This window comes from Uloborus diversus, unplaced genomic scaffold, assembly GCF_026930045.1.
Source record: "Uloborus diversus isolate 005 unplaced genomic scaffold, Udiv.v.3.1 scaffold_483, whole genome shotgun sequence".
Taxonomy (NCBI): domain Eukaryota; kingdom Metazoa; phylum Arthropoda; class Arachnida; order Araneae; family Uloboridae; genus Uloborus; species Uloborus diversus.
Window position 1 is genome coordinate 109,475 of NW_026558663.1, and position 25,860 is coordinate 135,334.

At 34.2% G+C, this 25,860-nt stretch overlaps 1 protein-coding gene across 1 annotated transcript in view; it reads right to left on the reverse strand.

Moving 5' to 3' along the window:
- LOC129233506 (protein lifeguard 1-like) overlaps positions 1-12,421 on the reverse strand; it is a 49,446-nt gene extending 37,025 nt beyond the window's left edge. The window contains exons 1-5 of the mRNA XM_054867524.1: positions 12,307-12,421; positions 11,427-11,575; positions 11,177-11,241; positions 8,483-8,536; positions 386-436 (exon numbers count right to left, since the gene is read on the reverse strand). Coding sequence (XP_054723499.1) covers positions 386-436; positions 8,483-8,536; positions 11,177-11,241; positions 11,427-11,575; positions 12,307-12,421 — 434 coding nt within the window. The remainder of the gene's footprint in view (positions 1-385; positions 437-8,482; positions 8,537-11,176; positions 11,242-11,426; positions 11,576-12,306) is intronic.
- Positions 12,422-25,860: the final 13,439 nt, after the last annotated feature.

Below are 25,860 nucleotides of genomic sequence, written 5' to 3' on the forward strand. Positions count from 1 at the left end.
GACAAAAAGCAAGAGCTCTTTTATGATGAGGAAAACTGATATAAAACAGTGCTCAAAACTCAGATAAAAATGCTTCTTAAGATTATAGAGAGTCGACAGTATTAATGTTTTTTTTTACAGAATCTTAAACACTGACACCTTGTTTTCCAACATTTTATAGTTTATTTCTCAGCTGATGAAACAACAATATCAAGCAATTTTTAATCAACCTTAAAATAGAAAATATATTTTTAAACAGTCATTTTTTTTTTGCCCAAATTAAAAAAAATGGCTGTCTGGTTATAACAAATGTTCTATTCTATTAGATATACCTACCCTCTCCCCCCTTTTTTTATAACAAGATCAGAAATAGACAAAATTCTAATTCAGTAACATTTTATCTTACCTTAGATTGCCACAGCAAGCAAGAGCTATATATACTCCAATAAATATAGCACTACAAAGGAAAGAAACTTGAAGTGAAATATATACTTATACATATATTAAAAAAAGAGTAATGTTAATCTTTACTAATAATAAAGTTCAAAGTCTCTCTGTCAGGATGTCTGGATCTCTGTGACGCGCTTAGACCGTTCGGCCTATTTTCATGAAATTTGGCACAAAGTTTGTAGCATAAAGGTGTGCACTTCGAAGCGATTTTTCGAAAAATTTGATTTTGTTCTTTTTCTATTTCAATTTTAAGAACATTTTCCGGAGCAAAATTATCATAAGATGGATGAGTAAATTACGAAATTATCATGACAGAGAATGGGAGAGTGAATGAACATAGCCGATAGGCGAGAAATTCATCATCCATTATTTGTAAATATACAGGCGATCTAAATGACCTTTTAATTTTTTACTAGGGGCAAAGTCGTGCAGGTACCACTAGTTCAAAATAAGAACTTAAAACACAAGTTAGCGAAAATTGATTGCATACAACTAGCAGGGTTGCCACGAAAGTTCGAGAATGAAATTCCCCGACATTTCTAGGTTTCCCAGTCGATTTTAAAAAAAAAAATTCCAGGTTAATCAATGTTGACTTACATTATTTAATAGCAAAACAATATAATGTTTACTGTAAATAAACCTACTTTATAAACCAAATAATGCTTTAAAATATTACCAATAATTGCTATCAAAATTTGGGTTCAATGAAGACAAACTTAAAATTAAATTACAAATGCTTTGGAATAATTTGAAAGAACAGATATTTCCAATTAGTAATACTTTTATTTTTAAATCTCTGCAACTGAATTGCACATAAGTGTGTTTCCCTTTCAATGCAAGCATTCTATTTCTTAGCTCTTTTTTTTAAACTCTTTCTCTTACTTTGCAACCTTTTCCTATAGCTAGATAATATGTTTTAAGGACCATTCTAGCATAACTGAAGAAATCTCATTTGATTTCAGTCTTCCTTCATTCAGACCTTAACGCTGCAAGACCTTTACTTCAAAATTTTGACCAACATGCGCTTGCACACTCTGCAACATCCATAAAAAAAACACTGCGAAGTTTCCAAAACATCAACATCTATTCTGTGAACAAATTATCAGCAATGTGATAAAGGGATAAAATCCTAACAAATCTTTCTTTGGCAAGCAAGGATCTATAAAAATCATAGTTGATTCTGTCTCAAAAAAAAAAAAAAGCTGAATATTTTCTGCAATAATGATTAATTTTAAAATTTATATTCTTAATACATGAGAATAAAATAATTTATCACATTCTTCTAAAAAAGACTTTTATTTTTAGTTTTAAAAGATTTTTTACAAATCCTTAGCTTTAAAAAACAAATGAAGAACTAAAAAATTAAATGCTCCTCATTTTTTTTACAATTCAGTATTTTCACAAAAATATGTAATTGCTAATTAATTCTGAAACAGTTAAAAGTCTGCAAAAACAAATAAAGCTATTTTAATCATAGATTTTATTAAAACAACTTTCAACCATTGAATGAAAAAGTTTGAAGAATGCATAAGGACTGAAATCTCAAACACACTAAGCAATTTTAGGCGAAGTTACTTTCAATGTTGGTATGTTTTTAAAAGAATCAGTTTTAACTTATAAAAGCTAAAATTTTGAGACTTTAAATTTTTATGATCATTGGTGAAAAAGAAAGAAAAAATTGCAGAATAAAGGCTATTAAAATACTAGTCAAACCACCCAACCTTTGCAGAAAATACTAGCAATTTCCAGCTAAGAAAAGCTTGATCCCCCCCCCCCAAAAAAAAAAGAAAGAAAAAAAAAAGATTTTTGTATTTTTTTAAAATTAGCTTTATTCCATTCAGTACTTAAATGAGTTTTAATTTTCTTCCTCTCAACTATCAGGAAAATTGCTTACCTGGAATTGCGAATTTACCGCATTTTCGCGGTAAATGTCGCATTTGCAGCAGTTTCACCCATCAGATAGAAAATTGGGTACGAATTCCCTGACATTTCCAGAAATTTCAATAATTTTTGACTTTCTCCGACATTTCCAGGGGTCTGTCCAGGATTTTTCACAGGGTCCGTTTTTTGTGAAAAATCAAATAATTTTGTGAAAAATCAAAAAATTTCGCAAAAAAATTTTTTTTTTTTTTTGTTAAAACGAAATTTAAGAATTTAGAGATGGCACAAACTGCATAAATTAAACTTAAAAATGAGTGTTTTCCTCTTCTACGTCGAGAAAATCATTCTGGATTTTTTTTTCTGATATTTGGCGGGGGGGGGGGGGGGGAGGCATCGCTCTTTCAAGTATCAATATTTATCTACCATTCTACATTATGTTAAATTATATTAGATATATTTCTGTACAGTACTTAAAATAATTGTAACAAATATATAAATAAATAAAATAAAATTCAGAATAGGGTTCAGCATTCAACTTTTTGACCCAAGACACTCTTAAAAAGCACAGAATTTCGTTTAAAACTTAAAAATACCGTGATTTTAACAAAAATAAAAAGATATTTCAATTGTTTACCTCTTAACAAAGCGTAATAATCATCAAAAATTCGAAAAATCGGATTCCCATAGCGGATGCAAAGAGATCGCAATTCTCAAAGTGAAGGCATCAAAAGTATAAAAACGGTTTGTAAAAGAAATATTTTTGATAAAATTATTTTAAAATTGCATTTTAGAGTCCTATGATAAACATATCATTAATATCTGTGGACACAGCTGACCCAAAAAATAAAATAAAATAAACCATCTATTCAGCATTTTAATTTTTGACTCATAACAAAAAATGGAATTTTGCTTTAAAAACTTGAAATGAGAGTTCTAACAGAAATAAAAAGACTTTTCATTTATTTGAATCCTAATAAAGCGAAGTAAGCTTGAAAAAAGAACAAAATATGATTCTCATATCGGATGTTAAAAGATTGCATTTTTCAAAATGCAGACATCTAAAGAAAAAAAAAACGGTAATTAAAAGAGTTTATTTAAAGTTAATCATCTTTGTTAGCATCGAAAAATCAAAACCCATATAATTTTCTTCCAAAATAACAATTATACATCACACTGCACCATAAAAACGCACATATTGACAAGCTGGCAAAATGATGAGAATATTATCTAATCAAGTCATTATAAAGGTTCAACGCCAGACGCTAAGTGGTGATAATTTTGAAGTTGGTAACCCTATCTGAAGCGATCATATTTTTTCCTCACCCTTACTATCCCTTTGCAGTTCTAAGTTCATTTCGCAGATATATATTATTATTGTTTATTAAATCATGAGCGGAGAAAAGTGCTTACCAATGCCTTTTCAGAAAAGTTTACAACAACACCGCTTCTTATTAGCTGCGATAAAACAAACAACCATTATATTTATTTGGCAGTAGCAATTATTTATCGCTTGCAGGAGCATAAATTGATCCCTCTAATTTGACTTAAAAAAAGGTTCCAAAAATCATCGTTTTATATACAGAAATATGCGTTATTTTGCTTTCAGATTTGCTCTTTCAATAAACAATTTGTGACAGATCCGATCTTGTTTATCAGAATTTTGTGAAGGGTCCGTTTTGTTTGATCGGGATTTTGTGAAAGGTCCGTTTTGTTTGATCGGGATTTTGTGAAAGGTCCGTTTTGGTTGATCGGATTTTTGTGAAGGGTCCGTTAACGGACCCAAATATCCTCTGGCCAGACCCTTGATTTCCCTGACCATTTTAGGTGATTTTCATTTTCCCTGACAATCCTAAGTTTTCCATATTTAACAGGTGCGTGCCAAACCTGAACAACTTTCTCAAGCAAACATTTGTGAACAAAGGATATTTTACTTTTTATTGACACACTAGCATTCCCGTACCCGGCATTGCTCGGTAATGGAATTAGCAGGGGTTAACAGTGCTTGGTGCACCTAGTTTCGAAAATCCCCTATAATAATTACTTATTACCTATAACTTTTTCTAATTTGGGGAGGATCCCAGGGACCCTGGACACCTTATATATATATGCCCTTGTCCTTAACCGATTTTTAACTGTTATAAACGATCCTTTTAAAGTATTGATTATCTTTGCAAACACAGGCCATCCACATTTTATTGTTATACCTATGTTTAAGCAAGAACTTCTTTGTATACAACATTTTTAGGTTTTTTTTTCTGGTGCTAAAATTATTAAGCTGCTTGATGAACTGACTTTGAAGCAAGCTACATAACATTGGTCGTGTGAAAAAAAAGTCTTCTCTTAAATCGATCCCTGCTACTTTTAATGTCTGTCCTTGTGACTTATTAATGGTTATTGCAAAGCAAACTTGAACAGGAAACTGCACTCTTCTAAATTCAAAAGGATAGTCTGCCTGCGATGATGTTCTTAAAAACTTTGTTTCTAGTTTTGAAAAAATAAAAGCAAAAGACAGAAACATTATGATTTGACTTGAGAAAAGCCTCGAAGAATATCGTGAGAAACAAAAACAATATTAAATTTATAGTTCGCTATCGACCAAAAGTTGAGATGAAGTACTGAATAATGATTTGAATGGAGGAAAGCCTTCGAAAATAAGGGATTTGAATTTCAATGACAGGTTTTTAATTTCGCAGAAATTAAGGGGTTTTAATTAATTTCTCCCGAACTAATTCAGATTTCGAAAAATCCTTTCTTAGTGGTTACTTTCATAATCATGCGGACATGTCTGCCAAATTTCAAGTCTGAAGCTTCAGCGGTTTCGGCTGGGCGTTGATATATATATATTAGGGTGTCCCAAAAAAATGAAAGTCGTTTTTTTAAAACGCATACCCTCTTATTTTTTTCCTTTTATATCAAAACCGTTGGAAAAAAAGTTTCATGCAATTTGAAGCACGGTAACCCGTGCCGACTTGCGCCTAAAGGCCTAAACGTGTAAATAGCACGTGTATTCATATAAGCAAGCGAATGCTGGCGACGCGATACTTTGCAAAGCTCAAAACAGCTGTAAATAGTGCACAGAAAACAAATGAAAACAGAAAAACATATGTTGGGGGGAGGGGGGCTTATCCGTAGTAATTTGCAAACCGTCAAACATGTCAGTACGAATACATTCTGGTCAGCGAGCGCAGTATAGTCCTTCCATAGGGAACGAAACATGGCAGTGGAATTGCAAAGTTTGAAAAAAAGGGATATTTTTAATAGGAGTCGTAAAACAACAAACTACGGGCTTAAAACTTCCCTCTAACGGACAAGTTCTGTCGGTTTTGTTTTATAACATTCGAGAAGTAAATTTAACCATCAGTGAAAGTGCAAATATCGTTATTCGGGAATGCATCATCTTTTGGGAAAAGGCACGCGTTCCCACCAAATCGTTGCTAAATTGTGTGAATAAACTTAAAAACCTGTATCAAATCTAGAGATACTTACAAAAAAATGCAGAGAAACTGCAAGAAGTATTCAGGCAGCGCCAACAAGAATTTTCAAGTAATTTAAACAATTTATTCAATATTGCACATGCTGATGCACTTCGGTTAATCAAAATAGAGGAAGATTGGACTGTTGCCTGCTTTGAGTGCTCAAAAATCAAAAGAAGATCGCTTATCTATAGTTATTTTATATGGACGGAACAACTCATTGCTGAGTCTAAACTGGATAATTCCACAGGAAAAGAACAAACAAAGGCTGTTTGAAAGGCAGTTTTAGATTGGAATCTCGAAGACAAAGTTAAGTTGTGATATTACAGCTTCCAGAACAGGTCCTTTAAGTGGTTTTTGATAGAGAAATGCTTTCCTTTGCTTGCCGCCATCACATATATGAACTGATCTATCTCACTTAAATACAGTGCTATGGAGGAGCTGCGGAGTTGTTCCGAACTGTACCCTAACTTGGAAAATTTACTTGACTTTTACCGTGCTGAACTTACTAATATTACGCTCAGGGATGACTATCAACAGTTGACAGAACTGCCTATCATATTTTTAGGTGGAGATACAGAAAATGAATTTAAAATAAGACCACCGGGAGTCATGCACAAAGCTCGATGGATGGCTCGAGCAATTTACTCCCTAAAACTATTATATTTAGTTCACAACTAAAATTAGATAACGAAGGAAAATGAAGCATTGTTTGATGTCTGCTTTTTTGTAGTGACAATATACGTGAAACCATGGCTTCAATGCATTTTGACAGTCAAAGCACCCAAAAAAGATTTGTGCTTTTTGATAAAAGTGTACGAAAATGTGAACCCAATTATCTCAAAAGCTGCTCTACAAAAAATTCATCCAGTTTTTATGATATGGTCAATAATATTTCATTCCTTTATGTGAAACAGACTGTCTCAAAGCTTAGTGCAGTAAACGATGCAGCTGAAAGAGCGGTAAAAATGATGCAGAACTTTCATGGTTTGCTAACAGTTGATGAGGAACAAAAACAATCTGTTACGTTGTGTTCAAGAGCAGAGGACGTTCTATTCTGACTGCAAAAAGCAAACATTGAATTAAAAATATGTACAGTAATGTTTCTTTTAGTCTAATATTGTTGTAAATATCTGCTTTAAATAAACTGATGTCGCGTGTAGTAATGAATTATGCAGTTAGCAATTTTTCCACTGTAGTCGCCTTACAGGATTTTAGGTCCAACTTTGACCTCAAGTCGGCACGGGTTCCCGTTATTTAATTGCAATGGAACTTTTTTCTCATGTTTCTGAGGTGAAATGGAAAAAATTTGGAGGGTATGCGTATTCGATTTCACAAATTTTTTTTTCGCCATTATATCTTGGGACACCCTAATATATATATATATATATATATATATATATATATATATATATATATATATATATATATATATATATATGTTATCTCAGGACATTGATTTTTATATATTAAGATTTGGCTCATCTTTAACTGCTTCATTACAACAGAAAGTTATTGAAAACTAATTGAGTCATAAATCTTTAATATAAATATTGTTCTGTATGAATGATGATACTCTAGACATAAAACAATCCACATGTGAAGATAAATTCAATAAATTTTTCAAACAACCAATAGTTTGATTTCAACCACCATGAGAAAAAAAAAAAGCACACAAAAAACTTCCAGTTTTCTACAATGCTAATAATTTTCACATACAGTTGGACCTCCATATATCAAAGTAGAAAATCTGCGGGGAAAAATTCGATATATAGAAATTCCAATACATAGAAACAATCTTAGTTTATCACAAAAATCTCCTAAAACATTAAAGCTTAAGCTAATTTTCGCGTATGAAACTCTATTTCTAATTTATACAAGCATCGGATTAAATGAAAGTTGATAATTAAAAAAATAAGTGTGAAACATTTACTGAGCACTGCATAGTTTCTAGAAAAACCAACTGTAATGCCATGCAGTTTCATGCTTTGAGTGAAACTTTTCTGTAAGTTTCAGTACAGCTCGCCGATTTCTAACACTCTGCTTGTGGAAATACTGTATTTTCCAGAGGTAACATTTTTGTGCCTTCATACATCTTCATTCTTCGGCAATTCAACTTGATCCGCAACATTAGGGGACTTTCGTTTTGACAATGTAATCGAGAGAAAAGTAAAAAATCAATCTACTTAACTTGAATGATTTTCACTGAAGCGAAAAAGATTTGGAATGATAATCAACAGACAACAGGGATAACTTGAAACTGATTTTACCATATAACTGGTTGCAACTAAGATTTGAAATAAACTTCAGGGAATTTAAAAACTCCAGAACGGAACAGCGATCTATCTACACCCCCCTCAATCTCAGATTCCTTATGAGTTTTGTATCAACCTTTAGCGAACATAATGTTCTCCACTAACCTTCATTTTTCTTGAGACAAACAGCCTAAAGTGGAAAGAAAAATCTACGAATGTCTGGAAAAAAATTCGATGTATAGAGATATTTTTCCATGTATAGAAATTTTTTTTCTATGTAATGGACATGGAAATTCGCTGGGACTTTGATATACAGAAAACAACAATATATGGAGGTTCGACTGTATTTGTTTGTTGTTTCTAATATGCAAGTGTTGAAAAATATACTCAAAAGAAATAATATAAATGTTAACAATTATTATATCTAATCTCAAATATACTTACTATGAAACGTAATATAAATAAGAATGCCTTCTCACAAACAGTTTAACCTTTGGGCTGAAAAATACAAAATGATTTAAATTTGTCTTCAGGAATCAAAAGTAAGTTCAATAGTAAAGAGGCAAAAATAATATTCACAATACAACAGCTATTTAACATTTTCCACAGTAGTGGTGGTAAAAATATAATATGTAGGAAACAGGGGGTAAAACTGCTTGGAGGGTCAAAAATACCGACTTTACGGACCAAAATTTATAGAATACTGACCAATACTGACTATATACTGACTAAATACTGACCATATACTGACTAAATACTGACCATATACTGACTGAAATTAAAAAAATTTACAAACTTTGGCGTAGCAAAAAAAGAGTCATACTTAGCGAAATAGATACTAGCTTTGTTTGTAATATGCAGCAACATAATATACAGCTAATTTGGAACAATTTTGACTGAAAGGTAAGTTTAATTCATATATTTATTGTACAATAAAAACAGACCCCGAAGTTTTTTTTTTTTTTTTGGCGGGGGGAGGGGGGGAGTGGAAAATAAGGAATCACAAAAATCGGAAAAGTAGGAAACAATTTTAAAAAGTAGGAAAGAAGAGGAAAAGATATGATTACACACGTCCAAAAGGAACCAATATTAACGTGAATTTCGTTTTCAGAAGAAAAAATAAAAAGTTAATAAATATTATTTGTATATTATGTTAAGATAATATACAAATACAACAAATATGATGACACACGCCAAGGGGAAACAATCAAGTTTAAAATAATTGTTATTGGCAGGAGAAAATATATTTATCTTTTATAACCTTATTGACATGCAGAAACCAGGTTAAGAAACATGGAAATATATTTGTACATTCAACTTTAAAGTTAAATGTACAAATACATTTCCACATTTCTTAACCTGGTTTTTGCATGTTATTTAATTTTTCATGGGCTGCAAACAGGTCTTATTGCATGCGCAAAAAGGTTTAAAGCTGACTCATGCAAGTACGATAAATAAATACCTTTGTGCTGAACAGTAAAGTAACGTAAAGTAAGAACCTCTAAAAAGCACAAATTCAGATTACTGCAGACATGTTTTGTCGTTTCAGGGAATGCCTTTTTCAATGCAAAATATAATGAGCTTATGGATGAAAAGACATCTGACAAAAGCATACATAAATATAAATTTATGTATGGAGAAAGTAATTTGGTTTGATTTTTTTTTTGTTTTTGGCATAAGAGCCTTAGTGGGCTATATTGCACCAAACGTTTGTTTCAATTCGAAAAAGGTGCTAAAGAAGAGAAATTGTTTAAGGAGTAAAAGACATAAAACTTCTACAATTTGAAAAAAAAATTTGTTCAAATAAGCACACAAACGTAAGGGCATTCTTTAAATTTTGAATGACAAGCCAAAAAAGTAAAAAACAGAAAAATAATTATGAAACATTTCTAACAGAACAGAGACAAAAACAAGGACAAAAGGAAAAACACAAAAATGGGGGGGGGGGGACATCTTTTAAAGGAAGGAGAACTATTCAGGATGAGGGTAAAGGTAAAGTAATTTGGTATTCATCTACTAATGAAAAAGAAAAATAACTATAAAACATAATTTCAAATGAAATTACAGTAAAACTTGTTTACAATGATACTATTGAGACATAAAAAAAGTATCGTAATAGACAGTTTGATTATTCCTGTTCAAATTTTACTGAGGCCAAAAAAAAAAAGTTATAGACAGGTTATCGTAATAGAATGTATAATTATACACACAGGTTTCACTGTAACATTTTAAAAATTATTTACAGTGAATTTTGTTAAGCTAAAAATTTAAGGGGGGGGGGGGAGCGGGCACTTTTAATGATTTAAAACTATAAAAAAGGTGAAAAATATTTTAAAAAGAGAAGAAATATTAAGTTGATAAAAAGTAAATAACCAGAAACACACTACATGTCTGTGCAAAAACAGAAAAGTTTAGAACTCACTAGAAGACACTAGTTAAAATATATACATAAACACTTTTTAACAATCTAAAATGACCCAAAAAAATGAACAAACTGTATTCAATCAAGTATAAATCAAAATCAAGGAGGTTAAAGACACTAGGGTGCAAAAAAAAAAAAAAAAAAAAAAAAAAAAAAAAAAAAAAAAACTGTCCTAAAAATAAACTAACAGTATTTTTGAAGTGTTAAAGTGATGGAATGAAAGATAGAGAAGAAACGAGAAGACCTCTGACAAAAGCTAAACTTTTGTCGGAGGTCTTTTCATCCATAAGCTCATTACTTTTTGCATTCCCTGTAATGCCGAAAACACGTGTCTGCAGTAATCTGCATTTTTTTTCTTTTTTGACGCTGTTTTTTCTTTTTTTCTGTTGTTTTTGTTTCATTTATTTATTTGCTTACATATTTCTTTTTTATGCTTTCTACATCATATATATACTTATTCTTGATTGATGTTATGTTCTGTTGTGCAAAAATACAAAACATTTTAACAGTACCGTATATATTTTTACTGTAGAAAGTATTATGCATTAATACAGCCAAGTTTTTGAAGAAGGACAATTTTCACCTTACTTGTCCCTCATTTTAGCCCTTTTGTGGTTTGTGCCACTCAATTTCGAGGATAATTGGGAGTTTACTCTAATAATAAGAGTAAATAATTAGAATGCACTATTATTAATAGAGAGGAGTAAAATACTTACTGAAAAACAAATAATGCTATAACACCCAATGAAAATAAAAGCTGAACCATCAAAATTAAATACACCTATAAATAAAGAAAATGAATTTAATTTATGAATTTAAGGGATTGACAAGTGAATGATACATCCAAACAATCTATAAGTGAATTCTAATCACTCAAAAATTTTAGTTTTAAGAATTTATTTGAATGCTGGAAGCAGTAAAAAGAACATCTTAATATTTTAAAAAGCTGAGTATTAATGCACTAACCTTTCTCACAAAGACAGCCCTGACTGCTTTATCTGAAAATCCTGACCATCCAGCAGTAACTTCAGTAGTTTCATCTTTGGGATAATCAGTAGCTGCAGGAAAGTGCATTGGCACTGCTGCTGGTGGTGGAACGAAAGGACCAAAATTACCTAGAGAAAAAAGTTAAAAAATTGGATTGAAAACTTCAAATTTATATAAGCACCCTAAGAATGTATCAATGTTATTTTCAGAACTTTAGGTCTTCCAGTTTTTCTGGCAGGCAGATATTTTGAAGCAAAGAAAATAATTTTTTATTCCTTAAAATATTGATTATGTTTTGAAAGGAAGATTATTATCAGAATAATCTGTCATATTTCTTAAAAAATCAGGTTTATCTTAGGCCGAAGCTACTCCAAAATTGCTTGTTAGAATTAGGGTTGTTCCAGACATGTTCGGCAATTGCCTCTGCATTAAATAATTAAAATGAATATAGTAACACATCATACAAGCACTTCTTCACTACCAAAACATCAATTGATTCCACCATTTACCTGAGGGTTACATTAAAATGTGTCAGTATTATTTCTTTAGTTTTTAGTTAAACTAAAATAAGAAAAAAAATTCAGATTTTCGAGAGTCCTTTTTACTTTTATTCCGAAAAATTTTTTGGAAATTTTACCCCACATGTAAGATGACAGTTCAACTTTGAAGTTTGCTTTCATACTAAACTTCCTAAATTACACAGAGTAATATGTCGTTTCTAAAGAAGTCATTCATATTCTTTCAGGTATTTTGAAAAAATTCTCACTTTTAACAAAAATTGCCTATTTTGAAAAATAAAAAATGGAGGCAAAATCGAACGTTTTTTTAAAGAAAATGTTGCATTAAGAAAAAAACAAACCTTGTCCAGGAGGCTTTGGGTACTGTTTGACTAGGATACTGAGGAGAGGTAGGGTACTGCTGTTGGGGAAATGCTCCTCCACTTGGATAGCCTTGTGGTGGATATGGCCCAGCATTCGGATAGTTTTGCTGGGGATTTACTCCTCCGGGATACTGCTGCTGTGGATAAGCTCCTCCACCAGAATACTGCTGATTTGGATAGACATCTCCCCCAGGGTACTGCTGCTGAGGATATGGTCCAGCTCCTGGAGCGACATAAGGAGCAAAGCCAGGATATGGAGGGGGGTACTGTTCAGCAGACATGGCTCAAAAAATGCCTGAAAAAAAAAAACATGAAGCACTTATCACCATGTTAAACAAATTTTGAGCAAATATTATACCCTATTTTCCTACTTATTATCTACGGGCGGCCTATAATCCACAGATCCTAAAATCGGTCTGGGGAAAAAAAATCTGAGCACAATCCACAGATAATACGATGTAACAAAAAAAAGTTTCAATTTAACATACCATTTGAGCAACTAAACTAAAAACGTGAAAAGGTAACTACTTTGAAGGCATATCCAAAATTAATCTGAAATGAGGCCTAAAATATAATGATTTCTTCTTGAAATCATGATTATAGTATGCTAATTACTTGAAAAACAAAGAGTCAAGACAAAGGAGCAAATAGTCTAATCTTGTGCAAATGAAAGGTTCCTCCTTCACTGTATTCTTGTTTATTTTACATGGCCTGAATCACGTAAGAGGAACATTCAAGCAAGGTAAAGTAAGCAACATACAGGCAGGCAGCGAGAAAGAGCATGCAAGCTTTGTAAAATAAACATTCAGTCGGCGTACGGTTGGTCTCTAGTGGTGAATCCTATATCGAGGTTCGATGCGTTGGTGTAAAGAAAAAATGAGCTGATGTGTGAATCGCATAACTTTCTTTTACGACAATTTAATGATAATAGTGCCTTTGAGTAAGAAAAGGAACTTTAAATATTTTTACCGTAAGTTTGTCGCGAACTGAAGCAAAAAAAAAAGTTTTATACAGATTAACTAGAGGACCCTACAGACGTTGTTCTGTTCAAACTTCGCAAATTGAAAAGTTAAAAAATTTCAATAAACTAACTGGTGTTTGAACCGTTCTGTGGAAAAAAAAGAAGTAAAAAAATGTTTTAAACCCATATGATTTCAGAATTTGTATATTTATTACAACTTGATTTATCTAATGCCCACTGAGCAGTTGTTCTATTAACTATTTTTTCTCTCGTACTTGACGGTTTGTTCTTTCAGCGATACTCAAAAGATGAAAAACATCTTCAGATATTAAGTGAAAAAAATCTAACTACAAATCTAGAACAAACGGGAAATCCCACTGCAACATCCCCCATATGAAAAAGAATAAAACAATCGAAAGTATATCGTTTAGAAAAATGATAAACGTAAAAACAGTTCTCTGAATAAGCGAAAATCCCTCATCCCTCCCCCACCCCTCTCGATGCAAAATAAATTCTTCAACTAAAATGACTAAAAACTCTTTAAAAACGAAAAACAATTCTTTGCAATTTGAAATATTTCACCAAATAAACAAAAAATTACTTTAACAAGATCTTTAAAATGTAAACAAATGATCCCGCAACTCTATTGTTTATAGCCAAAGTCACCAAGTCACCACGTTACTGTAATCCAGCCGATCAGTGAGAGAAGTCAGCTCCGACCGGTTAGTGGTCCGATCTTTTGAACCAAAAACTTTTTAAGTTTCATATATTGCCTAATTTGTTCTTTCCGTCAAAAATAAAGATTTTCCACTGCAGTGATCTTTTGTGTACAGAACTACCCTGCTGTAAATTTTTTTGGAAGAAAATAAAATTTGTTTCGTCTTTCAATTCCATCGCCTTTTCCTTTAATAATGTACTGATTACTTAGATAATCCTTAAAGTATTCTTGACATTGGTGCCAAAACTCAGATGGATTTCAGCCGAGAAACAAATGTTGCTAGGTACGGTACTTTCTGATCATTTGTTTCGGAAAACCTAAAGAACCGATCTGGTCACATGGTGCAACTACGACGACAGAACACACGTTTTGCGTGAACATTACAGTATTTTACTTAAAAATATATCACGGGACCTAAAATCGTTCCTTTCAAGAGAAATGAAGGCTTCACTCTATCTTTCTACGTTTTATCTATTCTCAATTGACATATTACAGTAGGAAATTTCATTATAAAAAGCAGAGCTGGCTTTCTTATTGTCCTTTGGCAACGGGGTTAAATATTTATTTCAGTTCTCGCTCAACAAAAGGTTAAAATAAATATTAATCATTTGGGAGAGTTTACAATCCAATGTTTTAATTAATTAGTTAATTAACAAAAACGCTTCCAATTCGATCCATCGCGCTTCGAAACCATGCTTGCCACAACTTAATTACTTACAGAAAATTTGATCAAAATCGGTCCAGCCGTTTAAAAGCCTTATGGTGACAAACGTACGCACAGAAGATTTTTATATATTAAGATTTTCCCAATATTGGACATTTTAATGTGAATCAATGGTTAACTCTCTAAATATCGCCAGTAGTGGCCAAAATGAAACCAGAATTTAAAATTTAAGAAAAAGAGGCCAAATTTGTCGCCAAGTTGGCAAAAAACTTGGCGATATATTGTCAAGTGTTTGCCAAATTATAACACCACTTGAGTTTGCATTGATATTAACAATGATCCCCCCCCCCCTCAAAAGGTGTAAAAGACCCCCTTAGGAACATCCAAATGCAACCAAAAGGGGAAGTGCACAACCAAGGCCCCACCATGAGTCTATGTACTAAATTTCAACTTTCTTGGACATGCCTTTTTTGAGTTATGCGAGATACATACCTCACGAGAAAACTCGTTGTAAATAATTCGGGGATCATCAAAATGGATATTTCGGGTGTTAATACGTTCTTAGGCCATATCCATGTGTGGTCGGGTTGAAAAAAAACTCAACATTCATTTGCAGGGTTCATACACTTTTGGTTAAAAAAAGTTCCCTGACTTTTCCAGGTTTTCCAGGTTGTTTTTTAGAAAATTCCAGGTTACTCGCTTCATTAAAAATTTAAGTTTAAATAGCAATATTTTCAAAATAATTAAAATTGTTTAAAGTTGCAATGCAGAAGAACTGAAACTTCTCCCCTTAGATTAAAAAAAAAAAACTTAGATTTTTTTCCTTTGTTTTCTCTGTCAAAATTTTAAGTTTTTTTTAAACATTTTGTTCAAAATTGTTCTAATTTGTTCACTATTTGTTGAAAACAGAGTACTTTCAACTTATTTTAGGGTTTTTTTGATGTCACGCGTAATATTATAGCGTTTTGCTGTAGTCCTGCAGCAACCTTTTAGCATCTGCTTTTGGTTTATAATACTTTTTATTTTCTTATAAGTAGGTTACACAAAACATATTGAGCAAAATGCAAAGCTAAATTTTAGTATAAATATGGTTAACTTGTTGCATCAATTGGCATACCATGTAATGCATAGTAACAAAAATCAACATCCGCCGATCATAGGCCAATGCCAATAATCTTTTTTTTTTTTTTTTTTTTTTTTTTTTTTCACATATTAAAGGACGCTTACATTAAAATTTCAAATTTTCTTTTCCAGAAAGTATTAGTTAATTTTCAAAAATTCACAACTTTTTGCACATTTTAATGTTATTTTCAATGTTACTCATTGATATAAACATCCAATTCTGTTTCTGGAAGTTTAAGTCTATTTCCATTGTGCAAACGATCAAATATGGCGACAAAGTGAAAAATTTAAAATAATATGTGGATTTTTGGATTTGTAGTATAAAAGTAGTAATAAATAATTAATAATCCTTAAAAGGATACAATAAAAGAAAAATAATCAGTATTTAGCAAATAAGAGTCTAAATCAATTAAAACAAAAAAATGTTATAAAGATTAAATTTTGCATTTTTTCCAGAAAATAATTACAAATTATCCGGAAAAAAAGGCACAATTTGTGTTGTTTTCAATAGTTTGCATTGCAATTAACATCCAATGCCGTTTTCGGGAACTTAGGCACTTAAAAAGTCTTGTGTACTTCCATCTTGGGAATGACCAAATATGGCGGCTATGCCCAAAAATAAGAATAACTTTTTTAATTTGTCGCATGAAGACAATTAAAAAATAATTAATCTTCATGAAACTACATTTCATTGAAAAGTTTTTATCACATTTGCGTCCGAGGCAGTCAGGATAAGATTAAGTTTTAAGAACAAAATTTTTTATTTCTCAAGAAAATTATTTTAAATAACAATAGAAAAACAATTTGAAGACCATTTTTTGTTATTTTTCATCAGTTTTCAATTAAAGAAAACATCCAATTCTGCTTTGTTTCTAAACTTAGGCATTTTAGGATCGTATCTACATCCATCTTGTGAATGACCAAAGATGGCGACTGCGTTTCACACGTAGCTGAAATGATTTTCCGATCAAAAAAAAAAAAACTATTTTCCCCGATCGATCTTCCCATCTACAGGTTGTGCTTCCGAAGCAGTAAATTGTCTTCTCTCCTTTTGAGTTTGTACATAATTGCTGTTCACCTGATTTTTTTTTTCCCTTGGGAACTACTGAGAGCCAAAAATGGCGGCTGCTGAAGATTTTTTGGGTCGCCACTTTTTTCATTGCTTTAAAATTGTTACAATTTTTTTTAAATACATCGATAAAAATGAAGATTAGATCTCATAAAACCAAATTTTCTGGGGAAAAAATTGGGAAAAGAAAAATTTTGGGGACACATTTGGAAAATTCCCTGACATTTTTGACTATGTCATTTTCCATGATAACTCCAAGTTTTCCCGGAGCGTACGAACCCTGAACCGAATAGAATGTAGTGGCAACCCATCTAAAACTTTAGGCAGTAGAAAGAAATGCGTTCCCCTCACTGACTCCATGCAAGAAAATCTTCGATCTTTTGGCGCATTTTTCGTTGTGAAAAAAAAAAAAAAAAAACGTTCATTTCTCGATCGCAGTTTTTAAGTGCAAAACGTCTGTTTAGATAAAAATTTACAATTTTTTTCGTGAAATCACAATAAAAACGAAGACTAGATCTCATGGTAGTTAATTCCTTGGGAAAAAAATGGAAAAAAAATTTTTGGAGGACAAAATTTGAAAACTCCCTGACTTTTCCCTGACATTTTTGACAGTGTCATTTTCCCTGACAATTCCCGGTTTTCCCGGAATTCCCGGAGCGTACGAACCCTGAATTTGGGGGCGAGCAAAATGGAAATCAAGGCCTATATTTGGGTCAAAATTCTTTCGCGAATATAGTACTTCCTTTACTTTGCAAAAGGAAGTAAAAAATCACAGACTATCCACTGTAGTGTATAATCCGCACCTCACAAACTTTGCCTTTTTTAACAGATAATCCGCGGATTATATACAGGAAAATACAGTAATATAAAACCAAAAAACAACCTGCAAATGAGAATGAATTTTTTTTTTTTAATGCAGTCTGTATAATATGGTTAATCTGTATCATATTGATTAACAATAAAATATCTATCACCACAACAAAAAAAATTTAAACAAAAGAAAAAAGTCATTAATTTGAAATATTGTATGTATGTAAAATCAAATCAGGGTACAAGTGGACTCAAGTAAAATTTTCTGAATAGTGTGGAGTTTTAGGACATGAGAAAACTCGCATGACACAAAATTATAGAATCACAAAGTCAGAAGTAAAATAAATATTGCACAGCTTTAAATGTTTAAAACTTTTAATGGTCATTGTTTACTTCATAGGTGTATTTCATTACACTCTATATTATAACAAGGTTAACTTGATTTAGATGCATTTCATTACACTTTATTAGGCACTTTTTTTTTCAAAGTCATAAAACTACCTATAGTCCTTAAAATTTGCACCTAGTTGCTCCAATGTTAATGCTAACAGTGACAAAGCCTAGAGCACAGGAGTCCTGTTTACTCCATGTATGCCTGTGTCTTATTAATGCACCATGTGTCTGGAGAAATGATTAGTCATATTTGCTTCATTCCATTTAATACAAATGTAACAACCAAGAACCAGCTCTGGGCCAAGCTAGGGCTAGTCCTAGTCAATTTATTAGTCCCCAATGAAGATCAATAGCCCTCTTAAAACTATCCACCGCCTTGCTCGTTACCACCTCTTCCGGTAAGCTGTTCCAAGTGTCCAAAACCCTACTAATGTGTAGTACTTTTTCCTAATTTCCAGGTTATCCCCTCTGACTCTCCTTTGCTCTTAGACTGTCCCAAAAAAAAAAAAAAAAAAATCTTTCTAAAATCAATATGCATACCAGCTAAAGTTGTGCGAAATGACATTTTAAAGGTGTTGTAAAAATTTTGACCAAATATTTTAAGATTAACAGACCTCTCGATGAACATCCAAAATAATTTTTTTTGCCCCTTTTTTGGCACAAAATATGCAATAAATATTTTACATAAAAAATATTTTTGTTGTTCACTCATTTGTACATCTAAAGCATAATGAAAATTAAAATATGAAGTTCACATTAAAAGCAATCAGTTCTAATTAGCTTTAGTACTTTTAGAACTTTGAACCTCTTAATTTTAGCAGCCATCGTATGTAGCAGAACATTGTTGTTTTGTTCCCGACTTACTGTCGCTCTAAAGTTAAAATTACATGTTGCCAATTTGTACAAAAACTAAAGCTTACATTCTTTTCATTTTTGATTAAGCTTTAATTATTTTAAAACTTTTTCATTTTAACTTAATACAAATACAAAAGTGACGACCAGCAACAGGCTCTGGGCCCAGCTAAACTGGTCCTAGTCAATTTACAATCCCCAGTGAAGATCAATGGCCCTCTTAAAACTGTCTACTCCTTTGCTCATTACCACCTCTTCCGGTAAGCTGTTCCAAGGTTCCACTACCCTGCTAAAATAATAATTTTTCCTAATATCCATGTTAGCCTGAGATTTAAATAGCTTAAAACAATGACCCTTTGTACTGTTTTCAGTGCTAAACTTTAGCCCCGTAATATCTTTCGTTTTAATAAATTTAAACAGCTGAATCATGTCCCCCTCGGTCTCTTCTTTGCTCAAGACTGTACATTTTTAGCCTTCTAAGCCTGGAATCATAATCAAAGTGGGAAAGTCCACTAATTAGCCTTGTAGCCCGCCTTTGAACCCTTTCCAATACATTAATGTCTTTCTTAAGATAAGGAGACCAAAACTGAACAGCATACTCCAAATGGGGTCTTACCAAACTTCTATATAAGGGCAGAAGAACTTCTTTAGATTTATTTGAAATAGATCTATTGATAAACCAAGCATCTTATTGGCTTTGTTGCTAGCAATGCTGCACTGTTGGCTAAACTTTAAATCCTGACTTATTAGGACCCCCAGATCAGTAACTTTGTCTGCCTGACTAATGACTGAACCTTGCAAATAATAACTTGTACACTTATTTCCATGCCCTAAATGTAGCACTTGACATTTCCCAACATTAACAGCCATACCCCATTTATCAGCCCACTCCGTAATATGATCTAGATCCTCTTGCAGCTGATTTGCTTGTTCTTCATTTTCTACATAACTTTGACATCATCAGCAAAACAATTCATGTTCCCAGAAATATTTTTGTGAATATCGTTCATAAAGACAATGAACAAAACAGGTCCTAACACTGATCCTTGAGGAACCCCGCTTAAGACCTCACTCCAATTAGAATAATTTCCCCTTACAACTACTCTTTGTTTCCTTCTGGTCAACCAATTTTTTACCCAAATGAAACTTTCCCTCCTATTCCTATATCAGCTAATTTGCTAAGTAGAGCAACATGCGGTACCTTATCGAAAGCTTTTTGAAAATCAATGTAAACAACATCTACAGGCTTCTTATTGTCCAAAGCCATGGTAACTTTGTCATAGAAATGTAATAAATTAGTTGCACAAGATTTACCTTTCCTGAAACCGTACTGAAAACTAGTCAATAGATTATTAGTCTCTAGAAAATTTACTATCTTAATTTTCATCAATGTTTCAAAAATTTTGCAAACCACCGAAGTTAGACTCACAGGTCTATAATTTCCCGCTTTCCCTTTAGACCCTTTCTTGAAGAGTGGTGTAATGTTAGCCAGCTTCCAGTCCTCTGGCACTGTCCCCGAATTATAAGAAGAATTGAAAATGTTTGCGATTACATCTGCTAATTCCTCTGCACATTCAACTAAATTTTCGGATAAATATTATCTGGCCCCGGAGCCTTAGTCTCTTTGATTTTTTTCAAATGAAGTAAAACGTCATCCCTGGAAAATACAAAGTCCTCAAGCTGTACTATAGCTTGTGTCTTGTTAGTGTCAACTGTTGAGATACAGTTATCGTTAAAAACACTCGAAAAAAGTTATTAAGAACATTAGCAATATCACTATCGTCCTGAATTAAAATTCCGTGCTCATCAACCAGTGGCCTAATATGACTATTTCGAACTTTCCCCGAATTAGCGTATGCAAAAAACCTCTTGGGATTCCTGTTTATGTTATCTGCCAGTCTTTGCTCCAACTCTCTTTTCTGAATCCGTATCAAATACTTAAATTTACGCCTTGCCTTACAATATTGGAGCCTATCTGCACTGTGACCTGTTTCTCTAAACCTATGAAAAGCAGCTTGCTTGTAATTTAGAGCGTCTTTAGTTTCCCTGGAGAACCACATTGGCCAAATTTTAGTGTTGACACCCTTTCTCCTAAAAGGAACATGATCCCTAACCGTATTCGCTAGATTTTTCTTAAACTCTGCCCACTGAAGATTCACATCGCTATTCTCCAATCCAGAAGAAAAAACTGCTTTCAAACTCTGCCAAAGTGCCACAAAGTCAGTATTTCTGAAATTGGGCACAAACCTAAAATTCTCTACTTTGTGCATATCAAATTTAATCCCAAACCTAATACTGTTGTGGTTACTATCTCCAATGTGTTCCCCTACACATAACCCCTGAACAGAGCCTTCCATGTCGCAGAAAACTAGATCTAAATCGCGTCCTGTCGAGTACCCTGAGTTACAATTTGATCTAAGAAACAGTCACCAATTACTTTCAAAAATTCTCTTCTCTGCTATTACTATGGTAAAAATTATTCCAATCAATTCGTGGAAAATTAAAATCTCCCATTATGATGACTGACCCCTTGCTAGAAATGTCACTAATAATACTAAACATCTGTTCGTCTTGACCCTGGCTTAAGTTGGGTGGCCTATAAATATTCCCCAAATGTAGTTTTTTGCCCTTATTACTAATCAACTCCAGCCAAATCATATCAATCTCATTAGGTTTATCATTAATTACCAATTCATTGCAAATTAAAGTGTCTCTGACATAAAATAAAACCCCACCACCTCTTTTACCTACTCTATCTTGTCTAAACAAATTATACCCAGCAATAGATAATACCGTATTTTCGGGATTAAGCGCCGCGGCGCATACAAGAAAAAAAGTTTCAAAAATGGTGGATGCGGCGCATATAATGGGAGCGGCGGGTATAGTGTTTTTTTTTTTTTCCCCGATCAAGTTTTAAAAAAAATCCGAGTTTGCAAAAAAGTTGAACATTTTACCAATAGATGGCGCCACACTTTTCCCTTTCGTTTTGCGAAATGAGCGACAAGCAAAGCAAAGAGGGGTAGCCATGAGGGGAGGTGAGTCAGCGATTGCTGGTGTTGCACCATAGAGAGAAACGCTAAACCACGTGAGCGCTGAATGACGTGAGCGGCGAGGAAGCCTCATCGAAGCGAAGGGGGACGGAGGGTCAAGGAAAGGAGCTTGTTAGCAAGACTAGCAGGGGAGGGGGGTGGAACTTCCAGTTTTCTAAAGGGGAATCACCCCTTTCAACAAAGTGGGTTGCTCGGGGTGGTCAAGTGACCTACTAATTGAAAACTTGTTTCTCCGTCTCCCATCCCCAATTTTATTCACTCACATCGTCGCTTTTGTTGTCGTTCGTGCGTTCTTTTCTTTCTTAAAGTTTTTACATCGAGTTTCATCTGAAATGGCTCCTACTAAACGACTTAAGAGTTTACACTGCAGCTTTCAAGTTGGAAGTTATCGCTAAGGCTGAAGCGATCGGAAAATCGTCCTGCTGCCCGGGAATTCGGAATTGATGAAAGATGTGTTCGGCGTTGGAGGTCCGAAAAATCAACGATCGAAGCGATGCCGAAGACAAAACGTGCCCGACGAGGAAGATCAGCTCACTGGCCGGATTTAGAACGGGACCTGAAGAAGTGGGTAGTGGAGCAGAGAGCTAAAGGAATTTCCGTTTCGACTGTCCGGATTCGAATAGAAGCCAGGTGCATCGCTGCTAATTTGAATATTTCCAACTTCAAAGGCAACGCGAATTGGTGCTTCAGATTCATGAAGCGGAATCATTTGTCCGTCAGGCAGCGAACAACTGTGGGGCAGAGGTCTTCCAGCTGATTGGATGGAGCAGAAAAAAAAGTTTTTAGACTACGTCGAGAAGCTGAAGAAAGAAAACAACTTTCAGCCTCATCAGCTTATCAACATGGACGAAGTCCCTTTGACTTTCGACTGCCCTCCCAACAGGACTGTCACATCTACCGGTGAGAAGAGCGTCGCCATTACAACCACGGGGCATGAAAAAAACATCATTCACGTGTGTTTTGGCTTGCACGGCTAGCGGAGAGAAGCTGAAGCCTATGCTGATTTTTAAGCGGAAAACGGTCCCGAAGGAGTCTTTCCCGTCCACCGTTGTCATCCGCTGCAACGAGAAGGGGTGGATGAATGAGGCCCTGATGTCAGACTGGTTTAACGAAGTTTGGAGAAAAAGGAAAGGCGCTTTTTTCCAACCAAGTGGAATGTTGATTATGGACTCCATGGCGGCGCACAAGACCGACCCTGTGAAGGAAGCGGCGGCGGCAATGTTTGGCGTCCCTGGCCATCATACCAGGTGGGCTTACAAAAAAGTTGCAGCCCTTGGATTTGGCCCCCAATCACAGTTTTAAGAGCCACATGCGTCAACAATGGGAGTCCTGGATGGTGAACGGACTGCACGAATACACGAAAGGCGGCAACCTGAAGAAAGCGTCGTTCGCGGAAAGTGGCGAAGTGGGTAGCTGCAGCTTGGAATGCGGTAAAGCCGAGCACCATAATTTCCGGCTTCACCGAGGGCGGAGATCATTCCCCGAGTCCCGGATGTTGCTGCGGAGGACGATGGCTCCGATGACGAGGAAAACAGCCCGGAGCTCGATGCAGACTTTCTAGGACTATTTGCGTCCGACAGCGAGGACAGCGATTTCGAAGGATTTTGAATCGCCGATCCATAGTGGATGCGACCCACTGAAAAAAGCGTGCTTATAGTGGCGCCGACCACTTAAAAAAACGTGGAGCGCCATGAGGAGAAGGGTCCGCGTCCCGCGCTCTGGATAACCAACCAATGTCTCCTCCCAAAGTACGAAAATTTTAATTATAGTAATAATAATATAGTTATGTTAATTATATTCTTTTAAATTTTATTTTCATTTTATTGCAAGTTTCTGAACGTCTAAATTGCGCTTTTAAGTTGCGTTAAGTTGGATGCCGCGCTTATAGCGGGCGCGGCGCTTATAATGGGTGCGGCGCGTACATTAATTTTTTTTTTCCGGCGACGATAATTTTCGATGCGGCGCTTATACTGGGTGCGGCGCTTAATCCCGAAAATACGGTAAATCATCATCACTTTCGGTAGCCCATGTCTCGGTAACTCCAATAATATCCAACCTCTCGTCTATAATTATGCTTTTCAATTCTTCCATCTTGTTCCTAATACTACGAGCATTTGTATAAAAAACCTTAAGTAAGCCCATCTTACTTTTATTTAATGCTGCACGATTGTTTGAATCCCAAGTGTTAAAATCTTTTCTCTTATTAGTCACCCTATTTCCGTTTCTACTAAAATCCCGATAGTTAGTACCCTTTCGAATTCCTGCTCCTTAAACCATGCCCCCCATTCCAACTTAGTTTTTTGATTCTGAAGCCTCTAAAACCAAACCACTAACCATTTTGACCCCTGTAGAGCTCAGATGTAGGCCATTCCGAGCAATCCAATCTCGTTTACATCTACTCCACACATCAATAAACCTGATACTACGCTTATCGCAAATTTCCTTGAGTACCAGGTTCATACACCTAGCCCGTTGGTTTAACCAACTCCTATGCACTCCATACCTGGGAAGCAAACCAACCACTTGAACATTTGCCGAACAGTTGGTTGCTTTGTCCAACAGGGAATCCCATTCCTTTGTAAACTCATCATTGTTACTATGGCCTACATCGTTAGTTCCCACCCACAAAGTAACTACATCCTCTTTATTAAATACCCCCCTTCTTTTCAGCAACCCTATTTACATCTCTCACCCGAGCCCCTGGCAAACAACATCTAGCCACCTTACGTCTAAGTCTGCCTATTGAGTTTCCCACCTCACGCACCATTGAATCTCCCAAAATTATACCCTTTGTTTCCAGTCAGTCGCCTCAGCAATAACTTTCCCTTTACCTCTGGAATTTTCCCACTATCTAACACACAGCTAATTCTCACATCCTTTTTACTAACTTCCTCCTTTAATTCTGGAATATTCCCACTATCTAACACACAGCTTATGCCTACCTCCTTTTTGCTAACTTCCCCCTTTCCCTCTGGAGTGTTTACCCCATCTACATGCCTACAGCCTAATGCTAACTCACCCTCCAAAGTAAGCATCCTAACTCTGATTTCTGAGAGTTCAACACAATTTGTGCAAATGAAATCCTTCTCAGACTCATCCTTCCCCTTAAACAAGGAACATCTGACATAGGTCACAAGAAATCCACTTGTCCCCTTTACCACTTTTAACCTCCTTCATTATGCATAATAACTCCCATTCTAGCTCAAAATGGTACACTTAAAAAGCCAATACAAAAAATACAAAATTGGAGAAATAATGCTAATTATTAGAATTAGAAAGCATTGGAAGTAAAAGATACAAATATTACTAAATCCTAATAGTAGGGGAGATAGCGACAGTTTTTAATACGTTATTTATATAAGGCCAGAATTTTTTTAAATATTAGATTAGTTTACTTAAAAGAAGAAAACGCGAGTCTACCAAAAAGTTATCATTACAATAATTAATAAAAAATTTTGCAACATGTTGCAAAAACTTGTGAAATTGTCTTATATATTATAAGGCTGAAACTCGGTAATATTATTGATTACGTATAAACATAACAAAAAATATATGTCTACCAGCGTCCGAAGCGTTGCCGTGCCGTGTCTACCACCCACGCAAGGTGTGAAAAAATCAGTCAATTTTGACTTAAATATATAAGCCTAAAATTTTTTTTTAGTAACTGTTTACAATGTATAAAATATTAAAAACAAAAGTCTACCAGTTGTGTTATGTTGCAAAGGCATGATAGACGTCACGGAATGTCGACCTCTATGTACCGTTATCGAGCCGCTAGCGCTCGCTAGAAAAAGTTTGCTTGTCGTCGCGAAATTTCAATAAACAAAGCTGATTTATTTTTTAATAAATAGTTTAAATCCTGCTTTTATTAAAATTTTTAGTCTACCGTGACTA